The sequence below is a fragment of the Anolis carolinensis genome, chromosome 4, assembly GCF_035594765.1.
Source record: "Anolis carolinensis isolate JA03-04 chromosome 4, rAnoCar3.1.pri, whole genome shotgun sequence".
Lineage (NCBI taxonomy): Eukaryota > Metazoa > Chordata > Lepidosauria > Squamata > Dactyloidae > Anolis > Anolis carolinensis.
The window spans coordinates 39,697,815-39,722,457 of NC_085844.1; the positions used below are offsets into that span (position 1 = coordinate 39,697,815).

The 24,643-nt window shown below is 41.1% G+C and overlaps 1 protein-coding gene across 1 annotated transcript; it reads left to right on the forward strand.

Moving 5' to 3' along the window:
* The first annotated feature begins 10,208 nt into the window (after positions 1-10,208).
* On the forward strand, positions 10,209-22,955 carry rpl7 (ribosomal protein L7). The gene is made up of 7 exons (XM_003219576.4): positions 10,209-10,353; positions 12,847-12,952; positions 13,872-14,038; positions 15,794-15,931; positions 18,025-18,134; positions 20,475-20,688; positions 22,901-22,955. Exons 1-6 carry the CDS (start codon positions 10,295-10,297, stop codon positions 20,681-20,683), a joined length of 789 nt encoding a protein of 262 aa, XP_003219624.2. The 5' UTR covers positions 10,209-10,294; the 3' UTR covers positions 20,684-20,688; positions 22,901-22,955.
* Positions 22,956-24,643: the final 1,688 nt, after the last annotated feature.

Sequence of the window (24,643 nt, forward strand, 5' to 3'; positions counted from 1 at the left end):
ATTTAGTATAATGCCAAGTTTCTAATTTTGTGTTTTTAAATACATTACAACTGTACCCTCAGAAACCAAGAAAATGAACAAAATCTGGCTATCAGTATTAAAAAAAACTCTAAAATCAAGACAGTAAATAAAGAACAACACTCAGAAAACAGAGGAATTCCAGACATGAATCAATCAGGTCCAGCTAACACCTCCCAAAAAAGGATTCCCCCAGGCAGTAAGCAGCCAGACCTTGAAGCTGAAAGACTATTAAATGCTAATCAATGTGACCAATTGAAACATTCACACCTGCCTCAAATAGATGACAGTTCTTTCTCCCACCTGAACATTCCACAGATATATAAACCCCACTTGACTAGTTTCCAACAGACCGCACAACCTTTGAAAATGCCTGCCATAGATGCAGGTGAAACATTAGGTAATAATGCTTCTGAAACATGGCCATGCAGCCTGGAAAACTCACAGCAACCCAGCTCTAGAAAAGTAGAGTCTCCCCACACTGTGTGCTGTATTTTGGAATCAACAACAATAAAAGTCTCCCAGTGCCTTACCATACAGGCAGTCCCCAGCTCACAAATGACTCACAGTTAAGAATGGGGATGAGACAACAGGAAGTAAGAGACATCTAACCCTTGGAAGGGGAATTCACTCCTAAAAGAGTTATCACAGGAAAAGGTGTCTCCACCGAAGCTTTCTCACCAAACCTTGTTTCCACAAGGAGCCAATTCTCACTGGGGCAGAAACTGCCTGACACACACACACATATACACACACAAACATGTACATACATGACTAGAGGTACACTTTAAAAACCTACCTGTTCTGACTTACATAAAAATTCAATTTAAAAATGAACCTACAGAACCTATCCTATTCATAGCTTGGGGACTGCCTGTAGTATAAAGGCTTTTTTGGGTGTGCCATGGCTACATCCTAAGGAGATCCCTTATCAAGGGGTTTTCTGGGCAAGATTTGTTCTAAGGCTGAGAGAGTGTGATTTCCCCACAGTCATCCAACAGGGATTTTAACCCCAGTCTCCAGTGTCTTAGGTTACACTGTAGAATCAATACAGTTTGACTTGTTAGGTAAAGGTAAAGGTTTCCCCTGACATTAAGTCCTTGTCCGTAGACACCTCCAAGGTCATGTGGTCATGACTGCATGGAGTGCCGTTACCTTCCCGCCGGAGCAGTACCTATTGATCTACTCACATTGGCATGTTTTTGAACTGCTAGGTTGGCAGAAGCTGGAGCTAACAGCGGCTGCTCACGCCGCTCCCGGGTTTGAGCCTGGGACCTTTCAGTCTGCAAGTTCAGCAGCTCAGTGCTTTAACACACTTCGCCACCGGGGCTCCTCTGGAAAGCTATGACTCAACAGTATAACTATTCTAGTATAGTAGAGTCTCACATATCCAATGTTCTGTATTATCCAACGCAGTCTGCCTTTTAGTAGTCATTGTTTTTGTAGTAAATGTTGCAATGTTTTGGTGCTAAATTTGTAAATACAGTAATTACTACATAACATTACTGTGTATTGAACTGCTTTTTCTGTCAATTTCTTGTAATACATGATGTTTTGGTGCTTAATTTGTTTAATAGGCCTTTTTCTTAATTCCTCCTTATTATCCAAGATTTTCACTTATCCAATGTTCTGCTGGCCCATTTATGTTGGATAAGTGAGACTCTACTATACTTTAATAAAAGCTTGATGTGTGCCTTCAAGCTACTTTCTAAGGGAGCCACCTATCACTGGGTTTTCTTGGAAACATTTGTTTGAAAGATTTTTTTTTTTACTTTGCCTACATTTGAGGCTGAGATAATGTGACTTGTTCACAGTAATTCAGCAGGGCTTTGAGCCCTGAGCTATAGTATCTTAGGCAGTATCCAATCAACACTGTAGAATGAATGCAGTTTGACACCCTTTTAACAGACATGGCTCTATGCTATGGAATCCTGGGAGATGTAGTTTGGGGAGGCACCAACACTCTTTGGGAGAAGGCAGATCTACATAGACCAATAATAATCCAAGTCTGATCCAGTGTGGTACACATGGGAAACATAAGTGGCACTGAGAACAGTTGTGGCCAGTGCATTCTGGAATTCAGATTATCCTGACTTTAGTTAACATGGGGCAAGGCTGTGTTAAAGTGGCCTTATGTTATCCCAGATCAATTCCATGTGCCATTTGGCCACAATGGAGCTGATCCAGCATCTCACCAACCTAAGTAGTCAGTGCCCAGAGAAGACTAAAGACCTTGTAAAACTATATCTCCCTTGATTCCATTGCATTAGGCCATATCATTTAAAGTGGTGTCAATTGGCATCGTTTCTACAGTTTATACATATCCTCAGAGTCTTGCAGACAAATTAACAAGGCTGCTTAAATCAAATACAACTTGGAACAAGTTTTCGTGGTCTTGTGCCAAATCAAGTGTCAGTCCCTTGTTTGTTTTTTTGTGGCAACAATAGCTTTTCCGTATGATGACAATAAAATGTGTTCGCTCAGTTGTTAAGTGTCTCACAGGAGTCTTTTGGAGAGCAGCTATGCTGCTGAATGAAGGCTGGAAGGATAGAAACAGCACCACAGGGTGTATTTACAAAACAGAATTAATGAAGCTTTGTCACCAGTTTACTGGCACAACTCAATGCTATGCAATCCTGGGAGTTGTAGTTTTACAAGGTCTTGAGCAGTAGTTTTCAACATGTGGGTCCCCAGGTTTTTTAGCCTACAATTCCCCGAAATCCCAGCCAGTTTACCAGCTGTTAGGATTTCTGGGAGTCGAAGGCCAAGACATCTGGGGACCCACAGGTTGAGAACAACTGGTCTTGAATCTTTTCTGCCAAAGAGCGCTGGTGCTGAGGCGGGGGGGGTTAAGGAACCCCAGGAAATACCATATATGGGCAGAGATGGCGACAGCTAGCGACCCGGGTGCATAAACTCACAGAAACATGTGACTTCTGGGAAATCATGTGTTTCTGAAGAAATGAAAGCTAAGGATAAACAAACAGAGCATGCGTACGCAGGCGCTCTGAAAGATTTGTGAGCACGGCACAAAAAGGGTGCAGCCGGCCTGCTGGTCAGCACAGATTGGGCAGCGTCACAACTCTAAGCCAATGAATTTGCTTGTGGGCGGGCATAACCCGAACCCTGTAGTGTGTATAAATGTTCACTCAGCATGCCACTGGCCGGTTCCCCTGGAGAAGCACTTACTTTGTGCTAGGGGGACCCCTAGTGGCCATTAGCGAAATAAAACTGCTTTCTGGGAAATTCCTTCAGTTGTCCGTCTTCAAAATTCCTCCACTGCGCCAACAAGAACCGTAGCACGAAGGTTCCGCTACATTTTCTGGTGACCCCGACGTGATTTTTTCCTATAAGACGGGCCAGGAGATTTGGAGACGGATCCCGTTGGCGGGACGGCCTCAACTCAGCGGTGGGGGCCTGAGGCAACTACCGTGAGACGAGAAGGGGCCCCTGAATACTACACGACCGGCTGCGGTGCTTGCCTCTGATTGCCAACGCCGACTGACGGTGAGAGCTGCAACATCAGCGAGGTTCCACAGAAACCGGCTAGGAGGAAAAGGATCCAGGGGAAAAAGCCCAGGGGCGAAGGTTGGTCCGACGTCTACAGAAATCTGGCAAGTATAGGGGTTTGCATGAGATATTAAGGGAACGCCAGCGCTGGGAGGGACAAAAAAAAAAAAAAAAGTTCCCAGGGAGGTAGAAAGGGGTTCTGTCTTGTGTTTCCTGACGCATGCCGTGAGTGGCCGGGTGCCCAGGCCAGGACAGTCCCCTCTATTAAGCAGGATGGGAGGGAAAAATTCAAAGAGCTCCACTCCCTTACAATGCATCTTAGATAATTTTGGCTCTTTTGCTAGCAGAGCCGTAGCAGGGAATCCAAGGGACCTAAGAGATTATAGGCTGAGAAATTTGTGTCAGGGAGAATGGCCAGATTTTGGTTTAGGTTGGCAAGTAGAAGGAACGTGGGATCTGAAACTGATCCGAACAGTGGAAGAATATTGTGCTGTGAATCATCCGAACCAGTGGGTCTATATTGCTACGTGGGAACGGGTAGTTAGAGAAGATCCAGGTTGGGTTCGACTGTGCAGGAATGGCAAATGTATGGTGGTGAAGAAGGAGGGGAAAAAGAAGGAAGTTTTCCAATCCAATGAGGAGGACTACCCAGATTTACAGTTGAGTGTACAGGCTAGACAACAGGAATTATTGCCGCCACCCTTGCCACCGCCCCCCCCACCCCAGGGAACAGCCCCCACACTAGGAACGAGACCCCCACCCTACTCTTCGGAGTCAACCGAAGCGGCCAAGAAACACTATCCTAGCCTAGAAAAATATCAGGAGGAAACAAAGGAAAAGAAGAAGTCACAACGGATGCCCAGTGATGCTTCTCCGGCACAAACTCGGAGACATGGAGCTCCGGTGTGGTCTGGTGATTCACCGACCGGACCGGCCCTCCAGATGCCCTTGAGAACGGTGCCTGTGATAAACAACAGGAATGAGATAGTTCAAGCATACCAGGTAGTGCCTTTCAGTAGTAGTGACATTTTGAATTGGAAAAATAATACTCCACCTTATAGTGAAGAACCCCAAGCTATGGCTAGGCTATTGGAAGGGATTATGGCAACCCATAATCCCACCTGGCAAGATTGCAGACAATTGTTGAATATGTTGTTCACATCAGAGGAGAGAAGAGCAGTGTTGAATAATGGGGTAGCCATAGCCCAGGTTGGTGCCCCACAAGATGGTGATGCAGCCGAGTGGGGAGCACAGAGGTTTCCTGTGGAAATAGATCCCCAATGGGACACCGCAGAAGAAGGACATTTGCAGAGACTGAGAGGATTCCAGCGTATATTGGTAGAAGCGGTAAAGAGGGGCCCGCCGCGACCCGTCAACATTGTAAAAATTCAGGGAGTGGTACAGGAAAAATCTGAGTCACCAACAGCCTTTTTGGAAAGGCTGGAGGCAGCATATAGAAAGTATAGCCCGTATAATTTGGAGGATGAAAACGGTAGGAGGGCGATTCAACAGTCTTTTATCAGTCAAGCGGCTCCTGACATCCGGAGAAAGATTCAAAAGCAACCAGGATTTCTAGGAAAGACTATGAATGAATTGTTGGCACTCGCAGATCAAGTTTATATGGCGAGGGACCAGGTAGAAGAAGAGAAGAAGGACAGGAAGAAGAAGCAGGAATACCAAGCATTAGTTACCATGATGGAACAAAGTGCAAGTGGACAGAGAGGAAGAGGAGGATATGCCAGAGGGGGACAAGGAGGAAGAAGGGGGCCCCCTCGGAGGTTAGGTCGAGACCAATGTGCTAAATGTAAGAAGTTTGGACACTGGAAAGGTGAATGCCCAGAAGGAAGAGAAGGAAGAGAAGGAAGTCAGGAAGGACCGAGAGAAAGAGGAAGGCCTGAGAGAGGAAGAAACCCAGGAAGGGGAAGAGGGCGTGGGAACTACGTACCTTTTCCTGCAAGAGAGGTGATAGCTGCAGCAGCTGTGATGGAAGAAGAATGGGAAGATATGGATGGAGGCGGTTTGGAAGCCAAGGCAGGTGGCTGTGATGCATTGTAAAGGGCACCAACGTGGAGACGATCCCGTAGTGCAAGGAAATAGGCAGGCTGATCTGGCAGCCAAAGAGGCAGCTAGGCTGCCCTATATTGAACATCAGGTAATGGCCCTACAGGTAGAATTAACTGAACATAACATTACATATACACCAGAGGAAGAAGAATGGGCCTTAAAGGAGAAGGGTCAGTGGTCAGGAGAACTCATAGTGATGCCAGACGCCCGTGTCTACGTCCCTAAGGACTTGGCATGGCACTTAGTCCAACACATGCACCAAAACACACATTTAGGAAAAATGGCATTGGCAAATCTGCTAGGACGACAGTTGTATATCGATGGATTACATAGCCTAACGGCAGCAGCAGCCCGAAGATGCTGGACATGTATCAAAAATAACCCCAGAGAAGGACCCCTCAAGCCACCAGGAGTCCAACATGTGGGTGGGGTACCCTTTGAAGCTTTAGTCACTGACTTTACAGAAATGCCCCCATACAAAGGATACAAATATTTACTGGTGTTCGTGGACACATACACAGGATGGGTGGAAGCTTACCCTACAAGAACTGAGAAGGCTGTAGAGGTGTCAAGAGCTCTAATGAAAGATGTTATTCCCAGATTTGGCATACCCTTAGAAATTGGATCAGATAATGGCCCCGCATATATTCAACAGGCTGTGCAAGGATTATGTAGAATTTTGGGCATAAAATGGAAGTTACATTGTGCATATAGACCCCAATCTTCTGGAAAAGTGGAAAGAATGAATAGGACATTAAAGGCTCAGCTTGGGAAACTTTGCCAAGAGACAGGATTGCCGTGGACGGTGGTTTTGCCCATGGCATTATTAGGAATCAGATGTACACCACACAAACGGACAGGACTCTCCCCTTTTGAAAGACTCTATGGACGACCCCCTTTGAACTTGAAGGGAGCCTTAGAGACAGGAGCTGAGCAGCACCTCATAGGAGAGAAACAGACATTGGCCCAGGTTCAGGCTTTGGGCAGACAAATGCAGCAGTTAGAAAAATACATTTCTGAATTGAACCCACCATTCCCTACCACACCTCTACATTGTTTTTCACCAGGTGACGAGGTTCTGGTCAAGGATTGGAAGATTGAGCCATTGGGACCCAAGTGGCGAGGACCCTATGTTGTGCTCCTGTCTACCCCCACTGCAGTGAAGGTGAAGGAGATTAAGCCGTGGATACATTACACCCGTGTAAAACTAGCACCTGAGGAGTGGCGGACGGAGCGAGTTCCTGGTGAGGACCTGAGACTCAGGATCATCCGGCAACTCCCTAAGGGGTCAACAAGGCCATGAAGCTGATCCCTTCGGGTGCAACGGAGCGTCGGTGGTCAAGTATGTCGCAGCATGGCCCAACAAAGGCGCTCTCCGGGAGATGGTGGCTAGACATTTTGAGAGGAAAAAGTGGGAGACAAGCTATGAGGAGGGGAGGAAAGCGCACTGTGTTTGGTATATTATTTGTGCTGAGTTTTATTCTCTCTTTTGGAAAAAGAGCACATGGGAATTGGATAAAAGAACATGCCAATTATATGTTTGAGCAGCACGGGAAAGAGGTAGCATTAATATATGAACACCCCCTCACCGTAGGAGATTTTTCATTTCTTCCCGATTTAATTGATGAACCACAGATTGTGTTGGAGGGATTGTCCAAGGCTCAGGAGGGTCCACCTACCGTGTTTTCTAGCATACCGCAAAGAATAAATAAAACTCGGTTTCGACGGTTTAGATACCATACCTCCACCAGGGGTTTGTGCTTCTGTTGTGGAGGATCGGGAATATGGAATTCTGAGTGGAAACACTGGGGAACTAGGCAGGCGTTCTTTTCCCGATTAGGCAATTATTCCCATTGTCGAGACCGGTTCTATCTACATGGACGATTTAATACATCTTATGTCTCACGATTAAATCTAACCGCAACCGAGTGGGCTAGCATGTATCCAGATTATCCCACATTTAGTGTGAATGATTCTATTGAGGGCCTAAAATCTTATATGAACATACTGCAACAATTAACCCAACTGAGCCTAGGTAAAAGCCTCTGTCCGTTATGGCAAATTAGGGATCCAAATCTATGGTTTTTCTTTGATAAATGGGCCACAAATTATCACCCCGGCAACTACCAGTGTGTCGGTGTGGGTTATTTGACATTCCCAGTTCAGGTCTTACACAAAGGGCATCAGCGCCTGAAACGGGACATTGTGCAAACAGGCCCTCTAGGACCAGAATGCTCGGATGAGGTCATTATCAACAAGGCCCTGTCAGGTTCAGAAGCCTCCCGTGTAGGAGGAGGCCTGATCACAGGCTTGTTGACCCTGGGTGCTTACCCAGGGATTGTAGCTCAAGCAAACCGTAGAAGTGTTCTAGGCCTGACTTGCCGCCTTGAAAAGTCCATAAATGCCACTGGTAAAATTTTCCGGGAAATCCAGTCTGAAGTAGAAGAAATCAGCCAGATGGCCCTACAGCATAAGTTGGCCCTTGACTACCTACTGGCGGCCAGGGGGGGGTTATGCGCCATGGTTAGAGGACGTTGTGTAGTGAAATTTCATAACTTGAATAATACTATTGAAGATGACATCGAGTCATTACAAAAGTTAATTTACAATAATGTCCAGGAGATAGAAGGTTGGTCTCCCTTCTCCTGGGTGACTAGCTGGTTACCCTCAATAGAATGGTTGAAGAACATATTGTTGGTAGGGATTTTAGGATTGTTCATTGTTCTCATAGTTATGTGTTGCACTCCAATAATGATGCAAATGTGTACTAGGTGTGTCACACAATCTTTACCTGAAAAAAAGATAGCCATACTCCAAGCCAAGCGGGATTGGATGGAACCATAATGCTTTGCTTCAGCTTTTGTACATGCGCTTCGCAAAAAGAAAATGGGGGAGTGAGGCGGGGGGGGTTAAGGAACCCCAGGAAATACCATATATGGGCAGAGATGGCGACAGCTAGCGACCCGGGTGCATAAACTCACAGAAACATGTGACTTCTGGGAAATCATGTGTTTCTGAAGAAATGAAAGCTAAGGATAAACAAACAGAGCATGCGTACGCAGGCGCTCTGAAAGATTTGTGAGCACGGCACAAAAAGGGTGCAGCCGGCCTGCTGGTCAGCACAGATTGGGCAGCGTCACAACTCTAAGCCAATGAATTTGCTTGTGGGCGGGCATAACCCGAACCCTGTAGTGTGTATAAATGTTCACTCAGCATGCCACTGGCCGGTTCCCCTGGAGAAGCACTTACTTTGTGCTAGGGGGACCCCTAGTGGCCATTAGCGAAATAAAACTGCTTTCTGGGAAATTCCTTCAGTTGTCCGTCTTCAAAATTCCTCCACTGCGCCAACAAGAACCGTAGCACGAAGGTTCCGCTACAGTGCCTCACAAAACAACTCCCATAATTTAATAGCATTGAGCTCTGGCAGTTAAAATAGTGTCAAACTTCATTAATATTACAGCGTAGATGCATCCTCAGCTTACCCTTGTTGCATAGTTTATATTGGAAGTCAGTATCAATGAAGTTGGGAATCCCTGGTGCATAGTGGATTAAACAGCTGAGCTGCTGAACTTGCTGATCGAAAGATCAGCAGTTCGAATCCCGCTGGGTGAGCTCCTGCTGTTAGCTCTAGCTTCTGCCAACCTTGCAGTTTGAAAATATGCAAATGTGAGTAGATCAAAAGGTACCGCTCCGGAGGGAAGGTAGCAGCGCTCCATGCAGTCATGCCGGCCACATGACCTTGGAGGTGTCTACGGACAATGCTGGCTCTTCAAGAAATAGAGATAAACACCAACCCCCAGAGTGGGACACGACTAGACTTAATGTCAGGGGAAACCTTTACCTTTAGCTATCAATGAAGTATTCCAGCTTCAAAGCTGAAAAGTATGAAAAATTCCTTAAACAAAGCTCAGGCAGTTACTTTTGAGAATGACTATAAGGACAACTGAATAGTAATAGGATAGTGCTCCGGGTCTCAGAGCATCATCCCAAAACTGCTTTATTATGCTCAGAAAATCTACTGAACTCCTTGAAAATAGCTTCAGAGGCTCTGTGTACACTGCATTATCTGGTCAATACAGACTTATATGATTCAGCTCAATGCATGATATGGCAGTGTAAATGTATGCATGTATGTACGTGTCTCTCTCTTTGTGTGTGTGTGTATATATGTAATCATATATATATATATATATATATAGAGAGAGAGAGAGAGAGAGAGAGAGCATACTTTTAGATGTAAAGATAATTAATCAGTAATTGAGATTCTTGGTTTGAATGAAACACAAATATATTTGTATGGTTTTGGAGAAAGTAGTTCCTGTGTATTTATCTTAAGGCCTATTCTCCTTTTCCTTACATTCTCATTGTCAGAAGGCCTTGATGTTTTTTTCCCCTACACCTACAGGTGAGTCTGCACTGTACAATGAATGCAGTTCGATACCACTTTAACTGCCATTGCTCAATGCTGGGGAGTCCTGGGAGTTGTAGTTTGGTGAGGCAGAGCCCTTGTGAGACTACAACTCCCAGGATTACATCGCATTGTGTGATGTCCAACTGCATTAACTTTGCACCCTGTAAAAAGCCTGGCACTTATCTGGTCTCCTTTTCCATATTTTGTGTAGGCAATAATGAAGACGCCTAAAACCAAGTCTGGGGCTTTGCGCTCCGAGGTCCCTTTCACGGTGCAGCTTGCCGAGTCTTTATGTTCACTGCGCATGCGCGAGCTCTTCCTTTTCCAGCTGCGAAGATGGCGGGCGAGGAGTGAGTAGTGGTTTGCTCTGAGTCGTAATCCGTTGCCATCCTTGGTTTTAAAGCATTCTCTCCCGGTTTCGTTTCCTCAGGTTTTACCGCGGAGGGCTTCGTAATACGGGGAGGCTTGTCTGAATGTCTGTACGCAGGGTTGTGCGGAGAGAGGGGTTCGCAAGAGTGATGTGGCTGGGACTGAGGCAATATCCCCGCGGAAAGTAGGCCGCAAGGGAGGTCGAGAGAAGAAGGCTCGTTTCTGAGGAAGGAAAGCGGTGCCAAATGGGGAGACGGCATGCACACTGGGTGGCTCCTAGTCCAATTTGAGCCCCTGCTTTGGACCTTACAGGTCCTGCAGCCTGTTTGGTGGAGCCTTAGGCCTCACTGCCTGCTGCCTTCGTTCACTACACTACAAGAGGTGCATCTGCACTGCAGAGTTAATGGAGTTTGACACCCCTTAAATTGCCATAGTGGAATCCTGAGGTTTGTAGTTTGTTAAGGTACCATCGTTCTTTGGCAGAGAAGCCTAACACGAGGGCTCCCCCTATTCCATAGCATTGAGCCATGACAGTCAAAGTGGTGTCATACTGCATTAATTTTACAGTGTAGGTTTAGGTATTCAAGGTTAAGCATCCTTTATCCTCCACAATTGTCCTCATGGATGCCTGGGAAAGTGACACCTTTTATTTCTGATAATTCAGTGTACATAAGCTTTGTTTCATACACAACATTGTTAAAAATATTGTGGAGACAATTAGTGTAAGGCTACATGAATAAGATTTATGTGAAATATATGAACTGAATATTTAGACTCGGCTAAATATATTGTAGCCATGTCTTAAGGTTCTCTTATTCTGTACATACAGTAGAGTCTCACTTATCCAACACTCGCTTATCCGATGTTCTGGATTATCCAACGCATTTTTGTAGTCAATGTTTTCAATATATTGTGATATTTTGGTGCTAAATTCGTAAATACAGTAATTACTACATATCATTATTGTGTATTGAACTACTTTTTCTGTCAAATTTGTTGTATAACATGATGTTTTGGTGCTTCATTTGTAAAATCATAACCTAATTTGATGTTTAATAGGCTTTTCCCTAATCTCTCCTTATTATCCAACATATTCGCTTATCCAACATTCTACCGGCCCGTTTACGTTGGATAAGTGAGACTCTACTGTATATGCAAATATAGCTATTCCAAAATAATTCTAGTCCCAAGGATACTCAACCTGTATTAATCTTTTTAATGAAACCTGTGGAAGTGGTTCTCAATCTTTAGGGCAGTGGTTCTCAACCTGTGGGTCCCCATGTGTTTTGATCTACAACTCAGAAATCCCAGCCAGTTTACCAGCTGTTAGAGTTTCAGGCTAGATGTTTGAAGGCCAAAACATCTGGGGACCCACAGATTGAGAACCACTGCTTTTGGGTGTGTGTGTGAAAGCACTATAAATAAAATCTTTGATATGTATGTTGGAGTAACTGCAAAGCCATTGTGAAGTCTGAGGTGTTATTTTTCCTTTTCCAGTTTGCCTGAATGATCTTTGATGTACTCACAGTAAAGTTGGGGCTTTTCCAAAATTAGTGGTGTTTTTATATATATATATATATATATATATATGTATATGTGTGTGTGTGTGTGTGTGTGTGTGTGTGTAAAATATAATATAAAGAACTTGGTACCTTGTAGTATAACTGTAACAATGGGAGTTTAGTAAATATATTTGTTTCTTAATAATATAGTTTCTTTGGATGTCATTTGTGAAATTAAAAACATTTAATATTAGATCCATAAATCATATCACAGGAAATTAACACGTAGCCTAAAAACCAGAACCAAAATAGAAAGAATACTAATAGAATCATAGAATCATAGACCACACCTGGAATACTGTGTCCAGTTTTGGGCACCGCAGATGAAGGGAGATGCTGACAAGCTGGAAAGCGTCCAGAGGAGGGCAACTAAAATGATTAAGGGTCTGGAGAACAAGCCCTATGAGGAGAGGCTTAAAGAGCTGGGCATGTTTAGCCTGCAGAAGAGAAGGCTGAGAGGAGACATGATAGCCATGTACAAATATGTGAGGGGAAGTCATAGGGAGGAGGGAGCAAGCTTATTTTCTGCTGCCCTGCAGACTAGGACACGGAACAATGGCTTCAAACTACAGGAAAGGAGATTCCACCTGAACATCAGGAAGAACTTCCTCACTGTGAGGGCTGTTCGGCAGTGGAACTCTCTCCCCCGGGCCGTGGTGGAGGCTCCTTCTTTGGAGGCTTTTAAGCAGAGGCTGGATGGCCATCTGTCGGGGGTGCTTTGAATGCGATTTCCTGCTTCTTAGCGGGGGGTTGGACTAGATGGCCCTTGAGGTCTCTTCCAACTCTACTATTCTATGATTCTATGATTCTATGAAAAAGAAGCTTGAAATTAATAATGAACCTTAATATAAAAAACTAGTATAGTCTTCACTAGATTTTTTTGTGTATTTTTGTTTATTTTATGACGTGTAGAGCAAAGAAGAAGCTCCCCTCAGTTCCTGAAAGCCTTTTGAAGAAAAGGAAGGCTTTTGCTGAGCTAAAAGCCAAACGTCTGAAGAGGATGTTGGCTCAAAAGAAGGCAAGTATTATAAAGTACAGTTTTTCATTTTTTTTAAAGTTCCATTCACTTGATATCTGTAGCGAATTACAGCATTCTAAATGATTTCAAATGGGTTCTGGAGAGAGCAGACACTGGCCTTTTTTCAAAACTACTTGGTTTGTCTGTTTCTTGTGTTTGGTAGCACTATAAAATGTATTGGTAGCTTCATAGCTACTTGGGAATGTAACATGTACAAGACAAATTGACTTGTCTGTTTTGTTCTCCACTATTTTGTCAAGCCTACGCCTCTCCTCTTTCCCACAAGCAACTATTAACTGCTACCAGAGTTATTTTTCAGAAATATATGCAGCTGCCTTTTAACAGAACTCTTCATTTACTGACTTACTCCTTCCCTCCTGTCGTTTTCCCATTCCCAGATCAACCAAGCATATGAAATTTTGAAAATGTATGTGTGTTGATCAACAAGAGAAAAGAGCTTTATGTATGACATGTACGGTATCCTTAAGTCAAAATTTGAAGTGTTTTGAGTTAGTGAAAGTATCTGGCATTCTGTAATGGTTGGAATATCAAACTAGGGTTGGATGAAGGTAGTTTCAAATTCTTGCTCATCTTTGAATCTCATTCTGCAATTTTAGGCCTTCTGCTATTTTTCTGTCTTACTTACATAGTGAGCTCTTGGAATCCTGTTGGCGCCAGGACCTCCTGTGGATACTAAAATCCATGGATGCTCATGTCCCATTATATTCCACAGCACAGTAGAAAATAGCAAAACCAAGATTTGCTTTTTGGGTTAAAAAATTCAAGCCATCAATGGTTAAATTCATGAACACAAAATCTGGATACAGAGGGACATTTTTTATTTCCATCATTGTCTTTGGGGTGGCATGATACATAAATATGCAAGACTTCTCTTAAAATACAGTTATCTGAATTTCAGTTGCGAAAGGAGGAACGAAAACTCATCTATAAAAGAGCCCAGGCATACCACAAAGAGTACAGACAGATGTACAGACGAGAGATTCGTATGTCCCGAATGGCTCGCAAAGCTGGCAATTACTATGTACCTGCTGAACCCAAGCTGGCATTTGTGATCAGGATCAGAGGGTAAGATAAACTAATATGTTGTATTGAGCCAGAATTATAATAAGTACAGCAACACTACTCCTTAATGGTTCATTCAATAAAATAGTGTTGTGAAACACTGTTCAAATATTGCATGTTGAAGCTGATTTTAAAATTAAATCTAAAATAAATCAGCTGAGAATCAGAATAAGAGTTGGAAGAGATTTTTATAGAAATACATTTTAATATGTGCATTTATAGAATCTTTACAATGTTTATGTGTTTTCAACTACACTGTACCCCATCATGAAGAGAAGTGGGTAAGAAATAAAATTATTACATGGGCCATCTGGTCTAACACCTACCATGCATGAAAGGCACAAATATATTAGGTGCGATGATCAGACTTGAATTCTTTATTACAAGAGCCTTTGGTGAGCCTGGGATATCTCAGCAGATAGTAGACAGCAACATGTTAACTCCTTTCTTGATTCTTAAAAATAAGTAGTCTCCATCTAGCCGTTTCCCATTCTTTGCTCTGTTTACCATCTACTGCAATTTGCATTTTGTTTTTAACATTATCTTTTGACTACATAAATAGGTTTATAAGTAACTAGCTGTGCCCGGCTACACGTTGCTGTGGCATTGTCTGGTGGTGTTGGTGAGAAATTGTTGAGCTAGTGGTGGTATTGAATGTCTGTTGTATGGTTGTCTTTATGTTTAGTATGCACACTGAAGTGGATTATATGACAGTGTGGACTCAAGATAATCCAGTTCAAAGCAGATAATATAAGATTATAAATGGGTTATATAGCTGTGTGGAAGGGCCTTGAGTCTACACTGCCATATAATCCAGTTAAAATCTGATAATCTGTGGAAGAGGCCTAACTGTGCCTGTCCCCTGGGCTGAGTAGGTTGCTAGGAGACCAAGTGGGCGGAGCTTAGCCTTCAAACTGGCAGCAATTGGATAAAAACTATTATTCCTTTCCCTGTAATTAGGACTTTATTTTTCTTTTCTTTTTGTTGCATCAACCTAGAGCCGTGAATGATGGGTTGTGTTGTCAAATTTCAAGGTTGGGGGGCCTGTAGTTTTGTTGTTTTGTCCGCTGCCCTGATGCCATCACTCTTTTATATATATAGATTACAAGAGATTGTGATAAATCAAGTAAAACTTTCAAATGGTCAGAAAAGTGCAAATGTGTTCATTGGGAGATTTTTATTCAGTTATATTTAGTTTAAATTCCAATCTTTCTGTTCTTTGTTGTCTTGTGAGCCTTTAAATATAATTTTAAACAATTTAAAGCTTTTTTGTGATGGTGTCTCTGGCTTGAAGTGTCTGAATGCTTGACTAAAACCCGATCTTTTAAAAAACATGTTCTAATCTGTTTTCAGATTTTATATAATTAACTATAATTTTCAGCACATAATATGGAATAAAATAATTTGTAAAATATATCAAATGTGTATTTGCAGACGTATAAACGCTTCCCTGCAATAGCAGCACATCTTTGGTCAACACTCTGTAACCTAACTCTACTTGCTTTTAGATTTTTATTTATGTTAAATTATTAATCAGAATTTTTGATAAAATGTTGAAATGATTTTATAGATTATTCATTCTGACAATCAGTTTGTCAGTTTAGTAGTATAGCAAATATACATCTTTATTGCTGCTCAGAAATAACTTGTATGTTTAGTTGTTTTCATTGCACCGTATCTTTTGCCTAATGGAATAAAAATGTTTCATTTGAAATATTTGGTATAAATGTGAGTTGTTTTAAAATTTGGACATTTCAGAATTAATGGCGTTAGCCCCAAGGTTCGCAAGGTATTACAGCTCCTTCGTTTGCGTCAGATTTTCAATGGCACATTTGTGAAACTCAACAAGGCATCCATAAATATGCTGAGAATTGTTGAACCTTACATTGCATGGGGGTAAGTTGGAACATGAATTCAGCACTCGCTCTTTGAGTATCTTGATGAGAGTTTTATATATAAAGTTTAAGCTTGTGAGGAGGTTGTGGGTGAGATTTGGGGAATGACAAGTTTGAAATTTTAATTGTATTTATTGTATTTTAATTATATTACATTTTATATCCATCCACTAATATTTAGTTGTTTATTTTTAAAGTTTTGTATTTGTTTTGTTTTAAATAGTTATTAGATTGTGGGATTGTTGCTAGTTATTAGATTACGGGATTGGAACCCTATGGGGAAAAAGGCAAGATATAAAGGCCATAATAATAATTTTTCACTACTCCACTTGTTTTTATTATTTATTAGCAACATTTATACCCCACCTAGCTACAATTATAGGAGTTTCGGCTTTCTCTGGCAGACTGAAAATCCTGTCTCTTTGGCTTTTTAGAACAGGGACACAGAAATGTATTGGTCTCTAAAGGAGCCAGCATTGTGTAGTGGTTTGAACATTGCACAACTGGAGATCAGAGTTTAGATCTGTGTTTGGCCATGGAAACCTACTGGATGATGTTCTCAGCCTCAGAGGATGGTCCCTCTGAGCTAAACTTGCCAAGAAACCTTAGGGTTCATAAGTTGAAAATAATGCACACAACAATAACAAAGTTGTAAAAATAGCATTGATCCAGAGCCCAATACATAGGTAAATTTAACTCATCTTTGACTTTTGAGGGAAAAATTAAGCTCTGTCATTTTTATCAATTTCTACCATTGCATAAACAAGCCAAAGTATACATAACTGAAATAAATACATCTCTGAACTGTTTTACCATGTTCCCTTGTACTTAGCGTGCACTTGTGGCACTGTATAGATTGTCTTTCCCAACCTGGCCCCTTCTAGTTGTTCAGTTGGAAGAGCTGATATATATTATGGTGATGTTGACAACATTAATTGTATTTCTGTATATGGAAGGAGAAAGGTCTAGTGTCTTTAGTGATCTTTGAAAAACAGGTCTACTTTTCACCTACCATCCAGATGCCTTCCTATTATACAAATGTGTAAGCTCAGATGTCAGTTTGGAGTTTTGGTTTGTTGGGTTTTTTTAGATCATGGAGGTAATCCTGACCATCTGTGAAGTTTCAGACTTGGATAAATATTAGGGAGAGTGTTGTCATTCACTAAATCCAGGTGTTAACCTATACTTGGTCTGTGCTGTTAAAAAAACTGGGCTACAATGCACATTAATTAAATAGTTTTGATAGGTACACTCTCAGTGAGTGTGGTACTGCTATATAGCAGATATGGTAAGTAGAATGGCTCCAGCTTTGAAGCTATTGTATTGGTTAGATATTGTCCTGGTAGCTCTATGGAGACGTCTTTCTCTGGTCTACTATCTTAATTTGGAGGAATATTGGTGACAAAGGTTGAATAGATTTTGCCTGACATTTTTTTTACTGCAAATGGAAATCATGTTGCAGCCTCTGCTTAGTGTTAGCAGTGGTTAAATTCTCAATGTTCCTTGCTTTTTATACATAATGAAAGAGAAATGGAGAGTAGAAAGAGGCAGCAGGTGCTTCTGAATTCCTTTTGTTCAGTGTTGTCTGGAACTGCAATGCTCCTTCCTGTCTTACTATCAGTAAAGGTTGAGATGATGGTACTTTTCTCTTAGAGATACTAGATTCTGTTCAACTGATAGTGAGAATCTGATAACCAGAGTTTTTGGCTTGCTTAGCAAGGGCAGTTTATCTTGAAAATCCCTATAAATGATACGTATTCTTAATATTGAAGACCCCTTTAAAAACACAGGTTATTGTCTTGTTCATTATGGCCAAAACAAGTTAATCATAGCCTGGACTTAGAGAAATAGAGTCCTAAGCAGAGGGCACCAATTTGAGGAAGCCTGATCTAGAATTTTATAAACTTCTATTAGGGAAAACTGCATTCAGCTTGCTACTCAGCTGCAAAAGTCACATCCTTGTAAGACTGGAATTCTGATAGCTCGGTCTCACTTATTGACAGTGGGATACCTTTGACATGTGAATTTATGCTGAATAGCTTACATATCAAAATTTACTCTTGTTGTATGTCTTTTCTTGCCTCTCTCTTCCAGTTATCCTAACTTGAAATCTGTGCATGAGTTGATTTACAAGCGTGGCTATGGGAAGATCCACAAGCAGCGCATTGCTTTGACTGATAATGCTCTGATCAAGAAATCCTTGAGTATGTATTGTGTTTTTAGTAGTAGTCATGCTTTAGCACCCGATATTTTAAGGGAAGGGTGATTTTAATGGCCAGTTACATCTGCAAGCTTGTTGAATAGTTCTGTGTTGTTTATTCTTTAATGTGTATTTTCTCAATTCCACTGGCCACCTTTTTGCTATTATGTAATACCTTTGTTTAGATATTAAACCAAACATTTCATATTGCTGCTATGCATGTAGTGCAGTTTTTATTTTGCATTATTTCTAAGATGACTCTTATACTTAGTCATTATTACAGATGGGTAGATGGTAATTTCCTTTGGAAGAAAAAGTGGTGTGGTTAAGAAGATGGCTTTAGAATGTCATATTCAAAGGCCAGCATATTAGTCCTTGTAGTAGTGCTGTGTAATTTTGGCTAGCTAAAGGGCCTTTTTTGAAAGACGAACCAGATATATGTCACATATACCGGTACTCTATTATTAACAGTGTTGTGTTCCTATAGTAGCAAAGTAATTTCCAGTGTAAAAAGATGTAATACTCCATTCTTTTCAATTTTGTTTTTTTTTAAAAAAAACAACTTTCAGAATTCATAGAAATTTTACACCTGTTAGACATTGCCAGCACGCTACAGAGCTACAGCTTGCACAGTAAAAATCTTTTTTTTTTTTTTACATCTTTCCCTGCGGGAAGGAAAAGATAACTTAATCCCAACCAAGAATTTAGTTTTTTCAAAAAGCTCCCCACTGTCACTTGCAAAATACTAATGTTGGGCAAGGATTCAAGGAAATTGCCTTCCATTAGGTTTTTGCTGGAGGCATCAGTGTGGTACAGCTGGTGCGTTCTGCAAAAGCTTCATTTCTAGCAGAGCCACATTTCTTCTCCTTCCTGTTCTTGAAAAAAGAAATGTGTCCCCAGTTGGTCTTTGGGAGAAACTGCCAATAGCAATGTCTCCCCTATTGCCTCCTACACAAAAGGGGAAAAAAAGAGAACAACAGGAAGGGAAAGAGATTGCTCTTTGTATCCTAGGGAGAAGAAAGGCTGTTTAGTTTCCCTGTTTCTGACAGGCTTTTGCAGAAAGTGGCGATGGGATACTGTTGGTGCTTTTTAAAGGAAATGGGATGATAGCTGAGAGACATTCCTACATGCAGTACAAATGTGGAAAGCATGCACATTTAGTAAAACAAGTGGGTTTATCAAGATCAGCTGAGAAATCCTTTCCCCAGCAACTTCTTTACTAAGCATCATTAGGTGATCAAACACCTGTAAGAAAATCCAAATATATTACTAAAATGAGAAAATATGTAACTGTGATTAATGTGCTGCTTGAGCATTTTTAATGGAAGGGTATAAAAACTATTGGAAACCAAAAAGAAACAATGAAGTTGTACAATACACTATTTGCCTAACACATACTGATCAGCATCCTGGTAGCGACTTCAAAGCATGTAAGCCCCTTTTTGGACAGGGCAGAAGGTTGTTTTCTTGTCTTGTGCTCTGGCCAAAAGCCCCCACAGCACAGCACATACCAAGCCCTGGGAGAGGGCTCCCTATTGCATGCAGTCTGTTGCTTTTATGAGGGGCTGTGTGTGCGTGTGAAAGAGACAATTCAGACCATGGAGATCTGGCTGCTCTTGATTCCCAGAGCAAGGAAAGGGCAGGTGCACTCCATTTGAGAATAGATCCCCATTTCTTCCATCAGACCAAGCTGGGGCCAGCTGTTTCTTAATGGTGTGTGTATCACCACCTCCTCCCCATTGAAAAGTAAGAACAACAAGGGCCCCTTACGTGGCTTGACAGCTGCCAGGCAGTGGGAAGATGTAGAACTGTATGAATGGATCTAAACACAGATGTAGAATCTTGTTCTTTAAATGTTTAACTGATATTTCATTTGCAAAAGCTGCTTTGTTGAGCGCAGTTGTAGAAGGTTAGACTTTCTAAATATTGTCGTAGTGTCAGAGGCCTCTTGCCTATTTCTTTCTCTTAGCCATTAAGTTACTCCACCCTAGTTTTTCTGTTTATAGTTTAGCCTTAAAAATATAGGAACTCCTACTTCACATTTTACTTGATAACAAAGACAAACAAATGCAGATAGACCCTTCTGTTAGGATCCTCAGAAATATGGATTCAGTCATTGTAATGATACTTTGACTTAGTGGCAGAATGTCTCTTAGTTCCTGTAGAGGCCACTGTGGTGCAGTTTATGAAACTGGGTTTCCTCATGCAAGAGTCCCATTTTGGCTGTGAAATTCTCAGTGGGTGACCTGGCTAATCAAGTCTTTCAGCCCAATTTATGACAAGATAGCTATGGCAGGAAATTGGAGCACTAAAAAGTCTAAACTTCTCCTGACTTCTGTTATAGAAAAGTGTGGCATCATTTGCATGGAAGATCTGGTTCATGAAATCTATACCGTTGGCAAAAACTTCAAAGCAGCAAACAATTTTCTGTGGCCATTCAAGCTATCATCTCCACGGGGTGGAATGAAGAAGAAAACCATTCATTTTGTAGAAGGTGGAGATGCAGGAAACAGGGAAGACCAGATCAACAGGCTCATAAGAAGGATGAATTAATAATGGTATGATATATGCTGGATAACTTAAGTTTTGTAAACTATTAAAATATATATTTCACCTAAATAAATGAACTTACAGTGCCTTCACCTTTTTATAATGTACAAGTTGTACTGCTATTTTATACATTTACAGAACCATAATTTTATATGAGTAGCATCAATAGAGAAAATATGCATGTCTAAGGGTTTGGATTCAATTTCTGTGAAGAGAATTTTGCTCTTACGATCTTGCTTGAAGAATGGTGCAATAATATTTGACAATTCCTTCCTGCTAGCCTATATTTATGTGTTTTTATAAGTGCAGAGAGGAAACACAAAGCAAAAGCCTTTTACAGCATGTACGCTCACAAAAGGTATATGAATTAGCCCTGAGCCTTGTTCATGTGTTTGTTGATGGGAAAGGTATGCAAAGGACCTATAACTACCTTTGGCTGCATTTGCTTAAAAGAACTCTATAATCAGTCAAAAACCTTGATGCAGTAGAATACCTGATCGTGTGAAGCTCTGTAAGTACATGTGGCCAAATATAATTACAGTGCCTTTGTCAATTTTCTGCATCACATTTGATGTGTGTTTAGGAGCGGAGGAAGCAGAGCTGGAACATTACACACTCTAAACCAGGGGTCCCCAAACTTTTTAAACAGGGGGCCAATTCACAGTCCCTCAGACCGTTGGAGGGCCGGACTATAGTTGAAAAAAAAAAACCCCTATAAACAAATTCCTATGCACATTGCACATATTTTATTTTGAAGTAAAAAAACCCAAACAAACAGGAACAAATACAGCCTCAATGTTAATCATAATCGGGCCAGCTTAGCCTAGCGGTTCCTTCGCTTTCTCTGCAAGAAATGTTAATCATAATCATAGTAAAAATAATAAAGAGGGTTGGAAAGAGACCCCTTGGGCCATTTAGTCCAACCCCCTTCTACCTTTGTGCACCAAAAGCACAAGCAAAGCACCCCTGACAGATGCCACCCAGCCTCAATGTTGTTAATAATAATAATAGTAATAATACAGCATATCTATCTTGTTTGCTATGTCATACAATGTCGTCATGTCAATAGTAGAAATAATACATCGCACAGTCCTAAACGCTGGGGAAATGTTCAACTTGTGATTTTGTGATAAAAAAACAGCATATATATCTTGTTTGCTGTGTTATGCTGCGCCTTTGTGTCAATAATAATAATATCAAAGAGGGTTGGAAGAGACCCCTTGTGCTATTTAGTCCAACCCCCTTCTGCCTTTGTGCACCAAAAGCACTGGCAAAGCACCCCTTAAATAATAATAAAAATACCATTATAAACAAACAAAGCTTTGGAAGGCGCGCACCAGGTGAGGGAGGAGGTGGGAAAGGCGTGCACCTTTCCCTCCTCCCTTGCGCTGCACGCGCCTTCCTCGGTGGAGGGAGGAGGGAGCCATCGCCACCACGGGGGCCGGATAAATGGCTTCGATGGGCCATATGTGGCCCCCGGGGCCTTAGTTTGGGGACCCCTGCTCTAAACAAACAAATGAACAACAACAAAAAAACCACTTGGAAAAGCTTTATGTTCATTAATATAACTAGCTTCCATGAAGATGTGTACAGTAGAGGACCTGTCTTTCCAGGCACTTTCAGCTTGACAGGGAATTTATGCTTACTTGTCCTAGTGGGGCAATAGTTACTTTCTAAGTATGTAGTATTCATTCGCCTCCTAATTAGTGAGCTAGTTGGTGGTTTTAGAAGCATACATTAAGCCATTTTTAAAATTAGATAGTTTTACATCATTAGCATTCTTTGGCAGATTAAAGGTGGATTTCTGCCCTTGTTACAAAAGTCACAGTTCCTTTATTAGGCATACTTGGTTGGCTTTGTGGATATTGTATAATTGTAATTGTAATTATTAAATGCTTTTAATACTAAATAATAGCAACATTTTACTAAACTAGACTTGCAAATCTAGAATACTTACAAGCCCCCATAAACCCTTTGTGGTTTATGTAAACCATAAAGGGGGGGGGGGGCGGAATAGAATTTTATAATGCTGTCTAGCTGCCTGGAAATCGTTTTTAATTCACATGAGATTTATTCACACTGCCACTTTTCTGCAAAAATTGCAAATGATGGATGGATTATATGAGAGTTTTAAAAATAAAAAATCTAAGTTTTATTGTGCATGTAGTTATGTTGCACTTTATGTACTGGTCTTTAATCTTAATTTATCTTCTTTTCTAGGAGCTCAGATGATGACATCTCCATACATTCTTAATAAAAAAGAACTTTTGTGCAATGTGTTTGTATTGGTCCTCCTTGTCTTCAAATTGTCAGTGAAACAGTACTTTTGAAATCTTTCTAATATAATTAAATATTGATTAATTCACAAACAGACTGTCATTGGGAAAGCCCAAACTAACAAAACTGAATAAAGTACTGATCAGTATGTAAATAGTACCTATGTTGAAACTCTACAGTGCACAAGAACACTGCAGACTTTTGACCTGTAGCTAAATCAGCATTTCTGTTGTGTATAAATGATTCCATATTGGCTAAGTGGTATGGGATAAAGTAAGGATGTAGAAGCTTAAGTTCATTGCCCATTGATGTTATTATTCATTGTTGTTGAAATAAGATATCTCTGCTTGAATAACACATCAGTTAAAATAATTCATATACAAAGAAGCAAGATGCTTTGTCAGTGGTTGCGTAAGATCAGCACCAGTGTAAGTAAGTATATATATGCTGCCATTGCCTACCCTAGATCTCAGATATGCATATTCTGGTTCCAGTCTCAATTAAGCATGCTGACTTCACTGAAACATAGGTTTTACAATCCTGCACTTTCCTTGTAGTACATCCCATTGACGTAGTGGAATCTCAAATGTTACTTTTGAAATACTTTTATTCAGTTCTAACAAAAGATCTCCTAGACCAGTTTATGAAGATTAGAAAGGGATCTGACATATTTCTATTTTATCTACCAGTATATACCCATGTGTTGCTAATGGAATATAATACGCAGATGGTGGTGGGCTCTGGGCAACTATTTAGTTATTTTTAGATTCTCAGGAGTAGAATTTGTTCTCAGAACTTAATGTCAAATCTCAGGTATTTATAGGTGAGCACAGATGGTAAAATATGTTGATTGAGGGCAGGAAGACCTAATTAGGAATCGTGGAGATCCCTTCTAAAACTGATAAGAGCATCATAATTGCACTGCCTCTAGGAGGGAATTTACAACTGGTGGTTTTTGTCCAGGGCAAAGCTAGTCAGAAGCTACATGGCATCATACCTAGTACACCAGTAGAGATGGATATTGGTATGTGGTTATCGGGGACAACGGTGAAGAGGGATTTTTTTTTGTCTTCTGCCTTGAATCTTTTCGTTGTACTGATATTTAAAATTCTGTGCATAGCAGGAACCATTCTTTAGTTATGCATAGCAGTTCATAGTACTGGTCAATGAAAGAATTGAGTGTATGGAAGTGGGTTAAGCAACTTGTTGACATTCCAGTCTATAGTTGGAGAACCTCAGGTTTGGCCTTTTCTAGCAAAGGTATTAAAATCCTAAATATTTGTGTTAAGACAGATCGTACTGGTTTCCACAAGTTTATCATTTATTGCTTACAGTAGCAGCTGGGTTATTTCTTCAGACATTTTACTATTATCCAGCTGCTGAGGAACCAGTATCTCAACATATTGCAACCAACTGTTCTTAATTTAATCTGTCTATACACGAAAAAGCAGCAATTGTATTGATATTTATAGTGAATAGCTACACTTAAGCAGCTGTGTAGTTACTATTCACTGGACTAAATGGCATAACTGCCACATACAGATCTGAGCATTCAGCTCAAAAACATGCAGATTATTTTCGAATGCACTGACTCAAATCTAGATTTGTGATCTATGAGGATTGAGTTGGCATATATCCTCACACTATTGTAATTCTGCCTCAAAATATTGGAAGGACCTTCCAGAG